At 61.5% G+C, this 19606-nt stretch overlaps 1 protein-coding gene across 6 annotated transcripts in view; it reads left to right on the forward strand.

The window, feature by feature from the left end:
* The window catches only part of AHDC1 (AT-hook DNA binding motif containing 1), a 110170-nt gene that overhangs the window by 68178 nt on the left and 22386 nt on the right, over nucleotides 1-19606 (forward strand). For all 6 annotated transcript variants that reach the window (XM_065576959.1, XM_065576958.1, XM_065576957.1 and 3 more), the window contains one exon: nucleotides 18891-19059. In XM_065576959.1, coding sequence (XP_065433031.1) covers nucleotides 18891-19059 — 169 coding nt within the window. The remainder of the gene's footprint in view (nucleotides 1-18890; nucleotides 19060-19606) is intronic.

Below are 19606 nucleotides of genomic sequence, written 5' to 3' on the forward strand. Positions count from 1 at the left end.
AGTCAGCTAAGAAACGCATAGTAAAAGAAAAGACTTGCAGAGCTCCAGTGTACTCCGAATCACCCCTCTATAAATCCAGAGTGACTCCATGGGATTTACACGGGGGTAGCTGAGGTCAGAATCTGATGCACCGCGTTGGTCTATGTGTCTAACCTATATTGAGCTCATGGTATCTTGGCACTCTAAGAACTGGGCCTGTTTTCTAACTGGGGGCCTGATTCTGATCTCACTGGAGAAGGTTTTACACCCGTCCATTGACTTCCTGATTTACCCAGGGGTAAGCTTGAGGAGAGTCAGGCCTTGTCAAGCAAACGGCCCCCCGAGCTGCCCCATTTCACCTCCTCTTTGCCCCGGCCCTACCAGATCAGTAAGCGCTGCCCGAGTGATGCGTCGCAGGCTGGGAGCCCTGTTGCTGCTGTCTGGACATGAACAGGCTGCAAAGCGGGCTCGGGCGTTTCTGTCCCCGAGCGCGCTGCACCAAACCAACCCCCTGCATTAGAAACCGACGGGGCCCCGGCGAACGAATCCCTGCTAGGGTGAGGCCTGGCTCCCCTGCCACCGCGCGGTGCCTCTCGCAGCCCTGTGCTCAGAGACTTACGCTGACCCGCGGCAACTCCACGCCAGCAGCAAATCATACAGTGCTGTGCTGGTGAAGTGATGGGCAGGGTCAGTTCTCCGCAGAGTGGCCGGGGGGGGGGGGGGGATTCCACTCCTTTGCAAAGGGGGGGGCGCACCCCCATCTCACTCGGGTCCATGGCCCCCTGCTCCCCTCTCAGCCTCCGCGGGGCATCACCTGCTGCTGGCAGAGCCAGCGACTCAGGGCACAGTGGGATGGGGAGGTGGGAGAGGGTTTGCTGGCCATGGGTGCATGCAGGTGACTCCTTTCCCCCAAAGGCTGAGCCAAGGGCGGCCACCCCAGATGCCCCTGCCTAAGACTGGGCTAGGAAGGCAGCTAGGAATTGGCGCTTGTAGCTGTTTAGCAGAACTGTTCCTCTCCCTCCCCTCCTATCTCCTGTGGCCTGAATAGAACAGGCAGCGGTGGGAAAAGCCACATGTCCTTTAGCTGGCAAGAACCCGGCTGGCTCACCTTGCTGCACGGTGCAGGACACTGTCCGAGCTCACTGGGAGTGTCTGACCCTGCTCCCTGCTTTAGAGTCCCACCCCCCTCACCCTAGCCCCATTGATGCACCGAGCTTTGCCAGCGTTAGCCCCATTTTGCCTGGGGGAAACTGAGGCACAGAGCGATGAGCGACATGCCCCAGGTCGCCCGGTGGGTCCGTGGCAGAGCGGGCAGTAAAACCCAGGGGTGCCCCCCTCTAACCACTAGACAATGCTATCTGCCTTGGTGGGTGCTCTCCACCTCGCCCGTGGGCGGGTCCCGGCTGCCTCTGGCTGCGAGCCGGCTTGCGGCCCGGTTTCTGGGGTGGGACAGGTGGCAGTGGCCTGGCTCAGCGACCCCGGCAGCGGCCCGGGAAGGGTTAATGGCGAGTTTGCTGCTCCTGCAGACAATTAGTGCCATCTCGCTGACAACGCCACAGTGAGCTTCCAGCCTCCTCCACCTCCCTCTTCCCGGCCATTTCAGCTGTTTATTCTGAGCCTTCACAATTGGGATTCTGACTGGAGGAGTTGGCTCCCCTCGCTGCCCTCTGACCCGCTGTTGCTGTGGAAACTGGAGCCAATGTAGGACTCTGATGGCAGGATTACTGAGCCTGAATTCACAATCTCTAAACTCCCTTGAACATATAGAGAGCTGCCCCCCCCCCCCCCCCGGTTCCCATGGAATCCAGCTCCCGTCCCATTCGGAGTCGGGGCGCTGAGTCACGTGCCCCGGCCCCAACAGCCCTAACGCCAGAGCCTGCCCTAAGGGGGTCGCACTCCCCATGCCAAGGGAGGGAGCATGGGCCTGGCAGCCAGAACTCCTGGGTTCAGCTCCCAGCTCTGGGAAGGCTCAAGGCCTAATGGTTAGAGCCAGGGACTGCGGCTCCGGACTCCCGGGTTCTCTTCTCAGAACAGCAGGGGGGTGTTTTTGTGGGGCTAGAACAAGAAACTGGGTGCCAGGACTCCTGGGTTCTGTTCTCAGCTCTGCCCCTGACTCTCTGCATGGCCTCGGTCAAGTCTTTGCCCCTGCCCATGCCTCAGTTTCTCCAGCTGTCAAATGGGGCTAAGTGCCCTTTAACAGGAGTGGGGTGAGCTTTCAGAACTTGAGCTTCCCAGGCGAGCCAATGACAAAACCGCAGTGACGGCCAAGGGAGCAGGGCTGGGCTCCGCTCGTTGATGTTCGCTAAAGCTCCGAGTGAGCCTTGCGTGGAAGATGCCGCGGAGCGGCAGAGGGTTCGAACAGCCTGGCCCGGGCCCGTCGCTGGAGGACTTGAGTGCCCAAGATGGCGCCCACGGACTGTTTTGCGGGCTCTTTGGGGCTGGTTGGCTCGGGGGGATCGGAGAAGCGTCTTCCTTCTCTCGGCTAGCTCTCCGGGCTTCCCCCAGGCAGCCTGCCTCCCGTGGACCCCACTCCCATTCCTAGGGGTAAATCCCTGAGTCTTGCAACTTTTCTTCTCCCCTCTGTGGCCTCAATTCCCCCTCCCGAACTGGGGGCTCCTGACAGCTTCTTGCTGGCTGCCTTCCCGCTTCACTCCCAAATCTCCCCACCGCTAAATAAAGCAGGAGTGAGCGGGGGGGGGGGGGCGCAGGGGAGAGCTCGGAGCCTGGGCTCGGCTGTGAATGGCCTGGAGAGAGCCCGAGAGGTAGAACCGATAAATCCGCTAGCCCTTGATTAGAGCAACACAGCTGCCTCCCTTTCCCCTTCCCCGGCGCTGGGCGCGCGCCCTCTGCTCAGCTCTGTAGCCAGACAGCCCTGCCCCAGCCCAGCTCCCCCGGGCCAGATCCTTTGTGCCTTCACGCGCACGACCCCATTGGCTCCGGTGGGGTTTGGCTGGCAGGAGGGCTGCAGGGGGAGACCCGCTCCGGTGCCCAGGAGCAGAGCTCGCTGTTTTTTCTTGTGCTGCCCGCTCGCTTCCCCCGAGCAGCCAGCCGGGGCGCAGCCCTCGTGAGGACCCCGATGCCGCATCCCCCACCCATCTCACCCCCCGCGTGCCACAGACCGAGGCAGCTGGGCACGTGGAGGACCCAGGGAGAGCGGCCGGCCCCGAGGGGCAGTAGAGGCCTCAGTCTACTGCCAGGTCCTGGCTCTGCCCTGGGAGCCCTTGCGCTGTTCCCCTCCTCCCCCAGGCTCCGGCCCTCTGGCCTTTCCTGAGCCGGCTGCTGCTGGAGAAACCAGACCCCTTTCCCACACTCTGCTCCCAGCCAACTGCCCCCAGCTGAAACCTGAACCAAAAGCATCTGCAAGCCTCATGCCCCAGCTGACATTCCAGTTGTGAACGGAGCCCTCCCCCCCCCTCGCCCCCTCCCCATCACTCCTCTCATCTGCTGCCTCCTTTCCTCTCTTGCATGCTCCCCTCCCCCTGTTCCTCCCCCCCACCTGCTCTCCATGGATTTTCTTCAGGGCTGCGAGCCCGATTTGGCTTCTGATTTCTCCCTTCCCTCCTGCAGGCACCTTAAGTCTCTCTGGACCTCGTCCACCTTTCTGCTCCCTGTTCTGTCCAGTGCTGCAGCCCAGAGATTGAGTGGCGGGGGATAAGCCCTTGAAGTCTTTTGAAAACAGGGAGCCCTGTCCCCCATTTTAAAGGTCGTCCCCCTTGCTCATCCCAGGGGAGGGAGGGAGAGGCCTTGTTTGGCTGCGCCCCTGGCTGGGTTGGTGACTGAGTGTCAGGCTTCATGCTCCGGGCCACTCAGAGAACCCGGAGCTGCGTTAGTCACGATCAATTAGTGCCGCTTGCCGCCCCTCCGTTCTCTGCGTCTCCGCGTTGTGCCGCTCTGAGCGGGCCCCTTTCGGTACCGATCGCACCCTGCGGGCGCACGGTGCCCCCCAAAACCCCTCTGAGCCAGGGCACAAGCGCTGGTGCCGCAGGGACAGGCAGGGCGCCCTCCGTTGCAGCAGCGTAGTGCGTTGGCATCCTGCAGCGTGGTGCCCCGGGCTGCAGCGGGTGCTGGGGACTCAGGAGAGCTGTTGGGAAAATTGGGGGAATGGATGTTTTTGGTGCCTCGCTTCCCGGCCAGCTTTAGTAAAGGCGTTTTGTCTGCGCTAGATGCTGCGTGCCCCAGTGCAAACTCCCCGATCTGCGTCCAGACGCTCGTTCTGCAGTATACCGCAGCAAATGCCCCCAGATCTGCCCGCAAACACGCTGCTTCCCTGCCGCATCCTGCTCCGGGCTGCCCTGCCAGCCAGTCTGCTGTGCATCCGTCTGCACTACAGTCAATTTTGCTGCATTATCCTGCCAGGGTAGGACGCTGGGCTGCGACCAGGCATCTCATTGCCAGACAAAGCCCAGGAGCCCGGTTCTCCTCGCTCTTCCCCCGGGTAAATCCAGGGGACGTGTGCTGAAGTCAGCGAAGATCCGAATCAGGCCTCTGGGCTTTGGAAGGTGCTGTGAGCAGCCCAAGGCGGAGGGAGGAGCCCGTCCGCTGAACTGTGGGTCGAGTCAGGGTTTGCAGGAGCCTGCCCCTGTTGAGACGCATGGAGATCCAAGCTCCTTGCCCCTCCCTGTCACATGCCACTCAGTGGGCTGGATTCCCCTGGGCATAAGCAGGCACAGCTGCACCAGGGTGAACAAAGCTGGCTGCAGTGGCCTTCTGCTTGCTTACAGCAGGGCTGAATTTGGCCCAGGCTGTATTTCCTGGGGGTGTCTCCTCGAGACTCATCAGGGGACTTGCCTCAGGTGCAGTGACCGCCCACCGCCCCCCAAACGACACAGCCCCCTCGCTGTGCCCAGTAGAGGCGTCGCTGGCGTTGAGCCGAGTGCTGGGAGAACCTTGCTGGGGCAGCGGGAGCTTTGTGCATGGTGTGTCAGGCCCTAAACGGGAGCTTGCGTGCCACAGCCGTCAAACCCAGCAGAGCTGCACCTGCCCTCCCCAGGCCGGGCACTTAGCTACGCTGCCTGGCACTGTGGGCATTTCCCCTGGGGTCTGGAGCCTCCAGGGCTTCCACCGCTTTGTATCAGAAAAAGCAGGAGGCGTCCCCAGGACGCCAGCCCCATCCTCTCCCTCCCCTCCGTTGCTCCACCCTGCCCCAGGTGCGGGCGAACCTGGAGGGAAGGGCTGGCTGGACTCTGCTCTTTGGCAGACCCCTTGTTCCTCCACAGCTGTACCTGTTCCCAGATGTGTCTGCCCCTTCCCATTCTCTTTGGTCCCTTCCTCTCTTTGCATCGTCATGGTGCAAGGTCCTCCTTACCCTCACCCCTGCCTGCCTTGGGGTTTTGGAGAGCAGTTTGCAGTTCCCACTTCTTGAAGACGCGGTGCTATCGCAAAAAGCAGATGCACGTTCAGTCAGCCAGCGCCGTACACCTGCCGGGTCCATCTCCGCCATCACGGCGCCCAGCCAGGCAGGACTCCGGCACTTCGGTGTCCTTTGCACCGGGGACTGGGGAGATCTGGACACGTCCTCTCCGGGGAGGGGGGAGTAGTCCGTGAGGATGGATCTCGGTTTGCCTGCGCCTCTGTCCATAGCGTAGCTGAGGGTAAAAGCGGGTGAACGGAGTTGGCCCACTTCCCATTTGGGGAATATGGAGTTTACCCACATCTCGCCCTTGGTGTCCGCCATCACCGCTGGCCTGCAACACCAGAAAGCTTAGTTCACCCTCTTCTACCACCACCCCCTCGATAGAAGACCTCGGTCCCCTTCTCCACCTCCCCTGCCCCTCTGGGCTCTTGGCCTTCTGTAGCCCTGCTCTGAGCAGCTCTGTCCCAAGGGCTCGGCCTGGCAGGTCTGCGTGGGCCTCCCCGCCGAGAAGGAGCTGCATGCACAGGCCAAGAGGCGCTGCTGGTGCCTGGACTCCGCTTCCTTTGGAAATGGATTGTTACTTCTCTCCCAGGCCTAGGTCTTCAACTTGGGGTTTCCCCACCTGAGACCCATCCTGTTAATGTGCGTAAAGTGCTTTGAGGCACTTGGAGGAAAGCCCTAGAGAACGGCAAAGCCATCACTCCTCTGCAGTTGTGGGAGCACCGGCGTCATGACAAATGCCAGCAGGAGGTAGCCTCCTGGCAGGTCAAGCCCCGCCCAGTGCTCCGGCTGGATATTCAGTTTTTGCCCAGCCCCGGTGATCTTGTCACGCCACCAAAGCTTTTGGTGACGGCTTGATTGCCGGCCACGTAGCCCCACTCATTGGTAAACACACTTCCGAATTCATTGGTCTTCCTTCTGAATAACATGGCCATACCAAGAAAGCTGGGGCACGGATTCCCCCAAAGCGGCCGTGGCTGAGGTCGGCCCCTGGTGCCCCGGTTTTGCCGTCACAGGTGCAACGTGGCCGCTTTGGTCGCTGGGCATTTACTAGGAGTGGTATTATTTTGTCTCTTGGTGGAGCTCTCAAGCGCCACCGGAACCCATCGACAGAGAGCGAGCCAGCCTTCAAAAGGAAGCCACTCCGTCAACGCCCCTCAGCAGCTGCGTTCTCCTCAATTAGAAGAGGTAATGGAGCAATTTATGGGCATCTCCGAAGTGATGCCTGAGTGACAGGCCGCATACAATCAGCGCCGGGGCTCCGCCAGCAACTTGTGTTTTTCCAATTTGAATGGAAAGCTCCCTGGCAAAAATAATAACAAATCCCCCAGTGCGGCAAGCCGGCCTCTCTCCCCAGCTCCATCATCAGCTAAGAGTAGGGCTGGGTCCCTCCGTTCCTTGCACTAGGGCTGGGACTGGTAGCCCGGGATAGGTGCCCACGTTCGGGTTCAGGTTTACTCCTGGAGCTGGCAATGCCATGGCTGGGGTGGGGTTGGAGGAGAGCTCCTTGCAGCACCCAACAGTGCCCCCTCTGGCCACGTAAGGAACAGCATTCGCTCCAGCCCAAGGATGGCGACTGTAGTGCAGAGGCGTGGCGGGGCTGTTAAACGGAGAGGATCCTCCTGCAAGTGCGAGAGATGAAGGGCCTCGCTGCTGGGTCTGGTTTGGGGAGTGGGGGCTGGGAATCAAGTCGCCTGGGTTCCATTTCTGGCCCTGCCGCTTGCTTGCTGTGGGATCTTGGGCAAGTCGTGTAATCTCGCCACGCCTCACCGGTAAAACAGGTCTGATCATACGTACCTGCCTTGCAGGTGTGCACGAGGGATCCCTCACTAGTGTGGGGAAAGTGCTCTGAGATCCCGGGGCACAAGGCTCTGCACAAGTGCAAAGTGGTTGTGCTCTCCTCTCTGCGCCGTTCTGCCTTGGGGCCAGGTGTACAACGCTCTGGGAGGGGTGGGCATGCGGGGGGTTAGGGGACAAGGAGAGTGGGGCAGGAAGGATTCCAGGAAGCAGTGGGGTTGGGGGGCAGGGGAGCTGGGTGCCGTGGGGCATGTGATTGAAGGAACAGAGGGAAGGGGGGAGCTGAGCAGGGAGGGTGGAGGGGACGTGAGCGGGGAGGGCGTCTTGCAGGTGAAGAGCTTGGACGCGGTGCAGTGAGAGATGGAGAGTTCAGGGGGGCAGTGGGGGGCCTTCCAGGCAGCGTCCTGGTGATACCTGGGAGGTGGGGCGGCTGGAGAGGTGGAAGCTAGAGGTGCAGGCACCCCGGGAGGATTGGGGGGGCGCAGCCCCACAGGATCAACCCCGCCAGCCAGGGGAATAGACACAGTTTCCCTCCACCGGCGCTCCCGCTGCCCTCCTCAGACCTGCCCCCACTGGGCACAACGGCAACCCCCTGCTGGGGACTGAGCCAGGAGCTGCTGGGCCCGATCCTGCCTCTCACCCCCAGTACAGTGCACGGCTCGGCTCCAGCAGCCCTCCCCACTGTGGTGTGAATGCCTGCGCGAGGGGTGGGGCTGGGGGACCCGGGACGGCTCTCCCAGCTCAGTGTCCCACTGGGGGAGCTCCAGGGAGCATCTCCCGTTCCCGTGGCCTGCTCCCGGGGATGGGACCGGGTGCCGTGGCTAGCCGGCCTGGGTCTCTCTCTCTCTGCAAATGGCAGATGGGGAGCTCTAGCTTGTGTGTGTTTGCTTCACATGCTTGACTGGCATGCTCACTTAGGCGTTATGCTGTCCCTGGCTGTTCACCTCTCCAGCCGCCAGGATCTGTGCGGCAACATGCCTCCTTTGGCAGCCTCCCCATAGGCCCCTCTCGATCCCCGTCGGCCCTTCCTAGCCTCCTGCGCCGACGTCTGGGTCTCCCGGGAAACCGGCTTCTCGGCCTGGAGTTTCCGCTCAGCGAATGCGTGCCTCTGAAAGCCCACCAGCGGGCTCGTAAATCCTGCCGGGGAATTCTGCCCTTCTTGTCTAGCTGGTTTCTAAAATTGGCCAAGGGAGGGACCTGTCCCCCCCTCCCCCTTTATCTGCCCTCCTCCCCTGCCCGGTTTGCTGGTGAGTCACCAGCATGGCAGGCGAAGTGCACAGGGGCTGGGCGGATTGAAACCCAGCCTGGGTTCGTCGCGCTCACGCTGGCCTAAAATAAGGACGGCGTGTAGGGGTGGGTCACCTGGCGAGGGCGGGTCAGCGCCGGGCACTGCCAGCCCACAGACTCAGTTCCGTGGGCTAGGAGGGCAGACGGGGGCATGGTAGCTGGGGACATGAACCGCTGCAGTTGTTCGCCTTGCACACCTGAGCCAATCTCAGGAAACGGGCCCAGCGATTCCTCTGCCTCTCGCTCCCTCGCCGCCTCTTTCCCGCTCTGTCCATCACGCCCTCCGCTGCCCGCCCTGCAGCTCCCTGGCTCTCTCCTCCCCCTGCCCCAGAGCTTCCTGCTCATGGGGCTAAAAGCCGAGCTGGGCACACAGGTGGCTGGAGTCCGTGCAGGGCGTTGCACGCCCGCCTGTGTGACAGAGACACAGAGCGGGATCGCTTTGCCTCCCCCGGGTGTGGGCATTTCCACCCTCCTGCCCCTCTCCCCCCGGCACTGGGGGAGCACCGCCTCTGGAGCTCTAGACCTTGGGACGGGCACGGTTCCAGCTGGCGCCTTCCAAATGTTACTGGCCTCCCAGCATCCAGCCTGCCCAGCGTTAACCCTCTGCGTGCCGTAGAAAGGTTAGAGCCTGTCCACCCGCCAGCCTCCCCCCCGACACACACAAACACACAGCCCGGCTTGGCTTCCATAGCCAGCCTGAGATGGGAAAAGAGCCCACTCCCTGCGCAAAAAAGCCCGCCTGTGCCATGAGCCGGCGTGGGGCGGGCGCTGGGCAGGGATACACCCGCGCTCGGCCTCGTGGTCTGTCTCTGGGGGGGACCTTCTGCAGATACTTGAGGGCAGGGTGGTAGCCACCGTCCTGCCCAGAGGGGGCAGTGGTGGGCACCAGGCCCAGGCGTGGAGCATAGGTGACTGGGCAGGGCGGGCCCGAGGTGGGAAACAACCACACCTGGCACAATAAAGCTGAGAGCAGAGGCAGGCGTCGGCAGGGCCGCTCAGCCCTGCAAGGCATGCTGGGCCAGGGAGCTGCTGGAGGAGAGGAGCACCGGGGCGGGGGAACAAAGCTGGCACTGAGGCAGGCAGCTAAATTTAGCCCTTTCCCTGCTAGCTCTCTGAACTGCAGCTCTCTGTTCCAGGCGGCCGAGGTGCCACGGCTTCGGCAGTCCATCTGTCGGCTGATTTCCCAAGCCCCACCTCCTCCGCCGAAGCACCTTCCCTGAGCCCCTCCGAGGAAGGGGAAGGGGTGGGGAGGGAAGGGGCTGGAGGGAGGCAGGCCCGGTCGCTCCACCCCAGCCAGGTAGGAAACAAGGGTCCGAACCCTGCCCAGCTCCCCTGGATCCAGGGGCGGTGAGGCAGGGAAGAATCTGGCCTTTAAGGATAGAATCACCCGCCCCCCAAGGGGCAGCTGCACCGTTGAACCCCGCACATGTGCGGGGAGGCTAGTTTGTTGCCTGGCAACCCCTGCCCAGACCGACTGGCTCCAGCGGGAAAAGGCCCCTGGGCTGACTGGTACCAAGCGGGCCGAGCATCAAAGGCCCTGTCTGCTCCGGGTGGGACGGAGCCGAAAGAAGCCACAGGCTGGGCCCCTTGGAGCGCGCAATGCCTGGGCTGCGTCAGCGGCCCCCCTTGACAGCTGCCCGAGCGCTGGGGCGCCCCAGGAGGAGGTCGGTCAGTCTGTCTGTCTATCCAGTGTGGCTTTAGCAGCAGCATCTCTCGTGGTTTCCACCCAGCATGGATGGGGAGACAGACGCGTTGAGCTGCTCCCGGGTCAGACGGGCTCCCTAATCCTTTCCCACCGGGCAGTGCTTGGGGGTTGGAGGTCGCCCGAAAGCCCAGGCTCCCAGAATGCACTGCTATGAGCCGTGTTGGTGAGGTGCGTGGTCAGGGGAGGAGGCCAGGCGGTTCTCTTAGGATCGCCGTGTGACGGCCGTGCTGACAGGGCAAGGGGGGGTGAGAAGCCAGCTCTCTGGTGCCATCGGTGCCCCTGCGGTGGTCTCGTCTCTTAGCAGAGCTGCCCCCGAAGGGAGCACACGCCTCTCGCAGCACTGGGAGAGCAGCCTTTGTGGAGTTAGGCAGCAGGGCGGGCCCAGGAGTGGGAGGGTCATGCCCGCACGTGGGGCCCAGAGCGGGCGAGAGTTCTTTGGAGCGAGGTGGTGCTGAGCCGTTGAAGTCAGTGGATCCACGTTCTCATGGGGGTCGGTCAGGCTGATTGCAGCAGGGAAGCGTTGTGGCTGGAGAGGGGGACAGAGGCGTCCCCACTCCTCGGAGCGTCACAGAGGCAGGAGGTGCCTGCCGCGAAGATCTCTGGTATGCTGCTCTCTGTTGGGTGAGAACTTAACTCTCCACTGCCTGTGTCTAGCGCAGAGCCCTGCATGGCCGGGCTTTGTGCATGGGCTTGCGTGCGCTGCCCAGATCCCAAGTGACGTGCCAGAGTCACGAGGAAGGAGGGGACTGTCTCTAATGCACCCTCCAGGGGTCCTCGTCTTCTGAGCCTGCATTACCCCTGCGGGGGCCAGCCAGGTGGCTGTGTCCAAGCCTGCCGCTGTAGATGCTCCACAGATGGAGGCTTCTACCCCTTGCCGAGAGCTAGCTTGTCGCCAGCTCCGTGTGCCAGGTCTCCCACCCAAATCCAAAGAGTGGGAGTTTCCCAGGCGGTGCCCGTAACGGGGCCATCTGCCTAGCAATTCTGCACCCCGCTGCTAGGCTCCCAGCGCCCGCCATGGAGCATCTCACATGTGACATTTCGCTCCATTCGCTGTCGCCGCTAGAGTGGATCTGGGTTGCGGCCATCTCTGCTGGAGAGAACTTCCCCGGCTCGCTACCCAATTCCGCTCCAGGCAGCAGAGCTCCATGGGACCTAGCTCTGCTCCCGTGGACTAGAGCTCCAGTGGGCTATCGGTGTAGCTCCAGGAAACCCATCAGCTGAGGTAAGTCTGCTGGACCCGTTACCTAAGATGAAACACTCTGGCCATCTGTTCTGTCTCCTCATTATAAATGCCAACAAAAAGAGTCAGCGGTGGAAGGCTCGAGTGTCGCGAATAGTGATGGGAGCGCGGGGGGAGAGGGTTGTTCTTTTCTGCAGGATGATGGCTATCGTTAAGGTCAAACAATCCCTCCGCGCGCACACCCCTCTCCCCCCAGTCCTCTGCTGTTCCACCTCCAAAACCCTGGCTGCCCAGCTGAAATGAACTGGATAAAATGGCTTTCTCGGTCTCCACCTGCTCCTCTGTCTTCACGCAGCCAATCTGCAGCCGCGTTGCCGACTCTCGTGGTTTGAGCGCGAGTCTCGCAATGATTTTGTGGGTTTCCTACGGACCCGGCTCCTGGAGTCATGGGAGTTTGTGAGAACCTCCATTTTCATTGGGTGGGGGGGGTGGAGGGATAGTTTCTCGTTTGGGAACACGCAAGACAAATACAAAAGACCGCCGCCACGTTTTGAGATTTAAAAAAAAAAATCTTGTGATTTGGGGCGCGTCTGACTCATGATTTTTTAACACTGGGGTTGGCCATGCTACCGCCGCCACCGCTGTTCAGTGAGAGCGGCTGCCCCTGCTGAAAAGTAGAGGAGATCTGGAAGGCTGTGGGCTGCCCCAGGACCGCAGCAGGAATGGAGGGGCTGCAGTTCTGCTCTGCTTTGCGTCAGTACAGAAGGGAGTTGGCAGAGATGGGGGTGGAGCTAGGAGTGGTCTAGCCGGGGGGGGGTTCTCAGGTCAGGATTCTGGGGCACTAAAAAAGCTGTGTGGACAAATTTCTCTTCTGGGGTCTCTGCCCTCCCCCGGGTGTCTGTGTGAATGGGGGGGGGGAGGAAGCCGAGGGTTGCAGTTGCTATGCCAAGGTACCCCCAACACAAGCTCCTTGGGGGTGGTCCTTGAGAAAAGGCTGGAGTTGCGAATCCAGACCAGCTCTTCACCGACGCGGCGAGCGGGAGCGCGCCCAGGCCGGTGGGGGGCTCAGTGATGCGTTGGAGGAGCGGGGGCATCGGCGAGGCGAGCCTCATGTGCAGTAACATGGACAGGAGGTGCCAGGGGGTGAGAGCAGCCGAGCGTGTGCCTGGTTCATTTCCTCTGGAAAGCCTGCTGCAGAGCCCTGCGGGGCTGGGCAGCCAGCGAATCCCGGAAGAGGCTTATTCCTGAATCCAGCATCCGTCACAGGCGGGTCTCTGAACACCATGTGCATTTGCATCCAAGGATTTGGTGACAGGAGGTCTGTGGCTGCACCGTCCCCGCTGCCATCAGCCCCGAGTCCTTCACTGATGCTCTGTCAGCTGTCTCACCAGCGCGGGAATGGGGAGGGGGTGATCCCGGGTAGTTCTTCCGGTTTGCATCTTAAGCCCTCAGTTCTTGTTCTCAAAGCCCCTAGCTTTGAAGGAGTCTGCGTTTACAAAGTACCGCCGCTTGCTTTTGGGATAGCATCGCTCTAGGGCAGGGGGAATCAATAAGCGGCCCACAAGCCAAATCCGGACCGCCAGATACTTTTGAACTGACCCCGGAATCTTCTTATTGTCGTTGATGTTATTTTTTATTATTTTCTCTGGTGTCTGGATCTTGGCTCTACCTTGACCGAGAAATTTGGACCTTAGCAAAAAACTAATTGACTACCCCTGCTCTAGGGTATTACCCAGGGCCCCGTTGTGCCAGGTGCTGCACAGAAACAGAGGGCGAGGCAGGCCCTGCCCGGAGACTTTCCGATAGAAATAGACAAGAGGCAGGGTTAACACCCCATTGTGCGGATGGGGAGCCAAGACACAGAGAGACGAATTGGTTTTCCCGAGGAAGGTTGTAGCAAGGCCAGGGATTGAATCTCACCCTGACGAGTCCCAGTCCACAGCCATCACCACAACGCCATCCTTCCTTTTTCTCCTCCACCTCCCTCACTTCCCCCACGTGCCGCAGAGCACTCAATAGCACAGTCACTGTGATGACGGAGAGGGAGAATGAGCTTTGGAGGGTTGGGCCAGGGAGGAAAGACCTGCAGTTTGGCAATAGGCAGCGAATACAGCCGGGAGCTGCACAGGAGAAGGCTCTTGCACCAGATGGCAAGCGAAGGCAGTTGAGGAATGGAGCGGGAACAGAAATGGGCACGGACAGGAGAGGGACAGAGGTGGCCATGGGGCCAGATTCTTCCTGGGCATCAGTGTGTCGGAACCGGGACTGACTGTCCTGAGGAAGGTGGTTCTGGGTTTTTCTTTTGGCGTTTCAGTTTCCCTATTACACCGAGAATGTGAATTTGTTTCTCTTCACAGCTCTGCGGCCCGGGGCGGGGTTCGGACCTGGCCAGCCCCGGCCCGGGCATTTTTCATCTGCACTTTGTGTCTGGAATGAAACGAAACAGAACCCCCGGTTGTGGGGGTGCGCCCGGGGAGGGAGGAGAGCGTTCTGGCTCTCTTTCCCCTAGCCCAGCGCAGAGCTGTGGTGGGTGGCACGGGTGCATACTTCCTTCTGTTCTCTTTTGATATAAAGCAGCCCATTGGATGTGCGGGGAATCGGTTTAAGTTGGGACTTTCCCGGGGAAACCCCGGGGTTCCCTGTGCCTCCCCACCCAGGTAACGGCTGAGCTCCTGCCCCCGGGACGCTACACACCGTCTGCTCCTCTCTCCAAGTGACCTCCACCTCCCCGCCTCTCCTCCGCCCCGTCCACCCTGTCTCTGTTGAAGGCCTCTTCCGCCCCTCACTGCTCTGAGCCCTTCTCTGTGGCTCCCCCCCACTGCTGAGGTGTCAGCGTGGGGGACATGGGCCTGGGAATCCAGGCCGGCTGGGCTGGGCTGCTTGCCTCACTGTTTGCTTTGGCTCGTGGCCCTTCCCTGATTTCCCCAGCTGTGGAAGGGGGGGTGATGAGCCTGCCCCACCATTGTGAGCGCTGGGGTGGGGGGAGCAGGGCCGCGTAGGGCCACAGAGGGGAGTGCTCCTACAGTTTAGACTCATGTAGCTTTTAAGCCCAGAAGGGCCCATTAGATCATCTCCTCTGCCCCCCTGCAGAGCTCAGGAGAGGAGCTGAGTGCGGGGAGGTTGGACAAACACAGAAACCCTCTGAACCCACCTGCCGGGGAGTCAGCACCCTGCTGATCTCCATCCATGTCAGCAAGCCCCTGCCTGGGTCCCGGGACATTTGTTCGATGGAGCAGGTTGGGGCCAGCGGGGGCTGAGCAGTGACGGCCGGGGGCGTGGGGGGCCCACAAAGCACCATCTACAAATGGCCGAGGGGCAGAAAGAGCAAGGAGGGAGCAGCTTGGGGTACAGTGGTGAGCGATGGGGGGGCGTTGAGAGAGTTCCACATTTGCAGTCTCGCCACCCCAGTGGCCCGCCAGCAAGGACGGGCACTGGGGTTGTTAGGAGGGGGGAAATAATTCTGGAGCCAAGGACAAATCGGCCGGGCAAACTGGGAAGCCAGGGGAAGGGTCAGGTGGCTGCGCCCAAGGGGGCCAGCGTGTGGCGCTGTTTCAGTGCAGCATCCTGGTTAGTGAAGGAATTAGCAGGCGCAGTCCAGACCCGGCAAATGTCTCCAGCGCTCCAGTCTGCACAGCCGCTGGGTGACTGCTGTTTGTCTGTCCATCCCGTGGTCTCCGGGCGGGCCTCAGGGCCAGTGCTCATCCGTGTCCTGCAGGGCATTCCCACTTGGATCTCATGTCCCTTAGCTCCTCTGATGGCTGTGCGGAGCAAGTCCCTTCCCCAGGGGACGCTGCCGCCCAGCACTAGGTGGGGTTGGGCTTTCAGCTGGGTTGATGACCACTCACTCCCCTGCCTAATGCAGTCTCCCCGCGGCACCGCTGGCCAGCAGCTGTTGCATGGGTGGGTGAGCGGCAGAGCGACGCCTCTCCATTACCCCATCAGCCTGGTGCAGGCGTGCGGGGCTGGGCTGTGGCACTGACCGGGGGGGCTAGTCCTCAGGGCAAACAAGCCCTGTCCTAGCTCTCCCCCTCCGCGCTTGGCCCAGGCCACCCCGTCCGTCCGTCTGCTGGGCTCAGAGCCGGTCAAGGTGGGCCTGAACACAGCTGGCTCCCCCCACCCCCAGCTCAGCACCAGACTGAAATAAACACCTTGAAAGAGGCCATGTCCTTCCCGGAGTCACCTCCTCCGGGGTGGGGGGGGGATTAGAGCTTCAGAGGGAGCCCCCTGTGCCCCCCATCCCTCCGGCGTGGGGCAGAGGGCGCTGGACAGCTTCCCAGGAGAGGGGAGGGCTCGCGGAGTCTGCGTTTCTGCTTCCTGCCACCAGGAAGCCTGAAACTGCTAAACTAATTAAAGATTTTCAGCAGCAGGATTAATGCTGGGCTGGGGGGAAGGGGGGAGCTGGTGAGCCCAGGTAGTCGGGAGGATATTGGATTTCTGAAAGGCGAGTCAGCACTCTTCAGGGCTGTTATCTTCCCGAGGCTCCAGGGGTCAGGAGGTGGGAAACAGAGGTGCCTGCAATCTCTCTCTCTCACACACCCCGTGCATTGCTCTTCTCTCTCCTTCGGTGTCTCTTCCTCCCTCCCGCCCCGCTTCTCCATGCATCTCCCCCCCATGCATCTCTTCCCCCCCCATGCATCTTCTCTCTCTTGTGTGGTCTCTAGTCGTGTTTTGTAACCAGCGAGAGAGAGAGAGAGAAAAAAATCCCCCTGGCTAACAACCCGGGAATGGTGAAGTCCAGAGCGCCTAATGCAGAACATGTGGCAGGCTGCCTGAGGCGGAGCAGAGGAGGTGAAAGTGAACATTGTGTAGAGAGCATCCGCCTAACGGGCCCCTCCCCCGGGCCCCCTCCCCAGCCCACTCCCACCCCTCTCTGGGCTGTGTCTGCCAGCGCGCCGCACACCCCAGATGAGGGGGGTTGGGCTCTGCCAGGCAGTGGGTCGGGGTGGGAGCTCACCACCCCCTAGGCACAAGCAGTGACGAGGTGCCTCCCTCCCCCCAACTCCCTCTGGGCATTGGGGGCGGGCAGTGCCCGGGGCCGTCTGGGAGAGGAGCAAGAGGCTGTGTTGCACGGTGCCCATTATATAACACGGGGGAGCGAGTCACAGGTCTGTTCTGGGGGCCTGGAGCCCCCCTCCCCCGCATTCCGGTTCTCAGCAGGCTCTGCTGGCCCTGTTGTGGGTGGGAATCCGGAGTCACCCCCCATGGAACGCAGAGGAGTTACTCTGCGTTCACACCAGGCTCGCCGGGAGCCCGCCAGGGTTATCTGCTTGAGCAAGCCTTGCTATTGCCCCATCAACGTCCGCGTCGCTGCCCCAGGGGACCCGCTTTCTGCGCTCGGCCAAGGGGGCTGCGTTCTGGTGCGCCCCGGCCCTCCATTTGGAAAAGCCCCAGAGCAGGGGTGGAGGGCGGAGGCCACAGTCTCTGTCCTGGCCAGGTGAGCATCCCCCACTTGCCCATCCTACGGCAACAGCAGCTGAACCCGTCAGATGTTGCAGGTCCCCATATCCCACCCCTATGCCTAGCACAGAGCCATGTGCTCCAGCCCCTCTGCCTTTTGGGGGCCAGCAGTGGGGGGGGAGTCGCCTCCCCTCTGTCTGCTCGGCAGCTGCTCAGGTCTGTGCCTAGTCGTTAAGAGGCTTTAATAACCCTTAGCAAGTGTGGTCTTGTTACAGGCAGAGAGGAGCCCGTGCAGAAGCTGGCAGGAGCTGTGTGTGTGTGTGTGTCGGTGACTGTGCGCGCGTCTCTCGGGGTGCGTGTGTGCCGTGTGTGTTGCCCTGGGTGTGGCCGGGTGACTCGGTGTCCTTGTGACTGGGTGTTCGCCGGCTGTGCGTGGCATGAGCTTGCATCGCCCTGGCCACGGCCTGCCCTGATTTATACCGGCGTCAAGCTGGAGTAACTGCCCCGAACCCGAGGTAGCCGCTCTTGATTCACCGAGATACGGCTCTGGCCCCATCCCAGTCCCGGCAGCAGGGCAGGCTCCCAGTCCCTGACTGGTTTTCAGTCTCTCCACGTTTCACTTGAATTAAAAGGGAAAGCAGCATGTGCGGGGGGGGGGGGGGGGATTGGTACCCCGGGGGCTGTTCTGGAAAGTCGTCTGTGCGCTTCCTGCCTCTCCTCCAGCAGCTCCCAGCTCCGGGCACATTAGCAGCTGCATGAGAGACTAGACCGGTCTTTCTAGTGCATATTTTACATTGCCCCTTGGTGTAACTCTACACCGTCCAGGCCAGCAGCAGCCGCTCTCTGCAGGGCTGGAGACAGAGCTGCCTGCATTTCCCTGCCAGGCAGGAGACCCAAGGATGGGGAGGGGGAGAGATGTGGACTGAGTAACTGACAGGTTTGAATTCTCCTTCTCTGCCTTGTTGATAAGTTGTCACGCTAATGCAGGCAACGGGAACAGTCTGGATCATGCTGTGTGTGTGTGTGTGTGTGTGTATGTGTGTGTGTGTGTGTGTGTGTGGAGCAGACAGACACACATGGGAGAGGCACCGGCAGACACACAAAGATACAGAGAGACACACACACGTAACGATACAGAGGAAGAGAGACGGAGACACCCGTACAAACGCAGACGCGGGCCCACAACCCAGGAGGGGCTGGTCGCCACACAATAACACCGACTCACAATCGCACAAAGAACGAGCGACACAATCTGGGAGAGACGGAGACAGAGGCATGCACACACACACTAGCGCCCGCACATCCGCACCAACACACAAAGAGAGCGAAAACCACAACCCAGCAGCACACCCACAGGCAGGGGGAGCCCTAATGCAGAGCTCAGAGCCTGGCTGACTTCCTCCAGGGCCCTGGTAGATCCTGAGTCAGACGGACAAACAGACGCGAGCCAGAGAAGCCAAGAAAGTGCGAGATGGGGATGGGGCCGAACTGAGGAGTGGTGGCTGGGCCCTGGAAATACACTGGCAATGTCAGCACGAGGCCTGTGGCTGATGCCGCCGGGACAGGCCGAGGCCCTGTGGACATCCGTGCGTCCATCCGGGCTGACGGAAAGCCGTCTGTGTCCAGAACGCTGCCCAAGCAGTGACCTTGGGCGTGGGGGGAGAAGGAGGCGCCCGCGTCCCCCCTCACTCGGTGGCCAGAGGGAGCCTGTCAGTTCTCTCCGGCACATTTGGGTGGAGAGGGAGAGAGAGCGGCTTAGACAAACAGACAGTTGCAGACAGATGGGTAGGCGTGAATGCCTGTGCTGCTATCTGTACCCGCTCGCTCGCTCTCTCTCACACTCACACACGCGCACACAGGCTGAATAACCCTGTGGGAGCCTGTGTTTAAGATGCCAGAGTGGAGCACGATTCAGCAAAGGGCCCTGCTGGGCTCTCTTCTGCTGCTGCTGCTGCTCACATAAGCCTCCCCGGGGCCTGCCATGCAGGGGGTGGGGGTGGGCGAGAGCCGCTGCCCCTTTGCGCCCCAGGCGCCGTCGCTGCCCCCCCTCCGCCCGCGGGAAGGGCATTTCTGGGCCCATTCACCTGTGGCTGGAACAAACCCCCGTCACCGCCAAGTTCTCCCTTGCCAGCGCGGGACCCTGCATTCCCCCTCAGCTCACGCGCCCGGGCCTGTGTGCTGCTCTTTCACAGATGGGAGCTCCCTCGCCTGCCAGCCCATCGGCCTGGAAAACGGAGCCAGCCCGCCAGCCGAGTGGTTCCAGCGCGCCCAGGGCTCCGGGCTGCGCCAGCCCGACAGCGAGGCGGACGGCGGCGAGAGGAACTTCAAAGTGAATCTGCACTGCAAGCACTCGCGGCCAAGGTAATGGCTCCAGGGCGCAGGGCAGCCTCGTGTTCTCTGCGCGGGGCGGGGGGTAGCCCTGTGGTATCTGTAGGGGATGGAGACAACCCCGTGGTATCTGTAGGGATGGGAGCAGCCCCATGGTATCTGTAGGGGATGTGGGGAGCGCCGTGTTATCTATAGGGGATGGGGACAACCCCGTGTTATCTATACGGGATGGGGACAGCCCAGTGTTATCTATAGGGGACAGGAGCAGCCCTGTGTTATCTACGTGGGATGGGGGCAACCCCATGGTATCTATAGGGGACGGGGCAGCCCTGTGGTATCTGTAGGGAATGCGGGGAGCGCTGTGTTATCTATAGGGAACAGGAGCAGCCCCGTGTTATGTACAGGGGATGGGGCAACCCCGTGTTATCTATAGGGGATGGGAACAGCCCTGGGTTATCTATAGGGGGTGTGGAGAACTCCATGTTATGTATGGGGTATGGGGGCAACCCCGTGCTATCTATAAGGGATGGGGGAGCAGCCCAGGTTATCTATAGAGGATGGAGGGAAGCCCCGTGTTATC

Source organism: Chrysemys picta, chromosome 23 (genome assembly GCF_011386835.1).
Source record: "Chrysemys picta bellii isolate R12L10 chromosome 23, ASM1138683v2, whole genome shotgun sequence".
NCBI lineage: Eukaryota > Metazoa > Chordata > Testudines > Emydidae > Chrysemys > Chrysemys picta.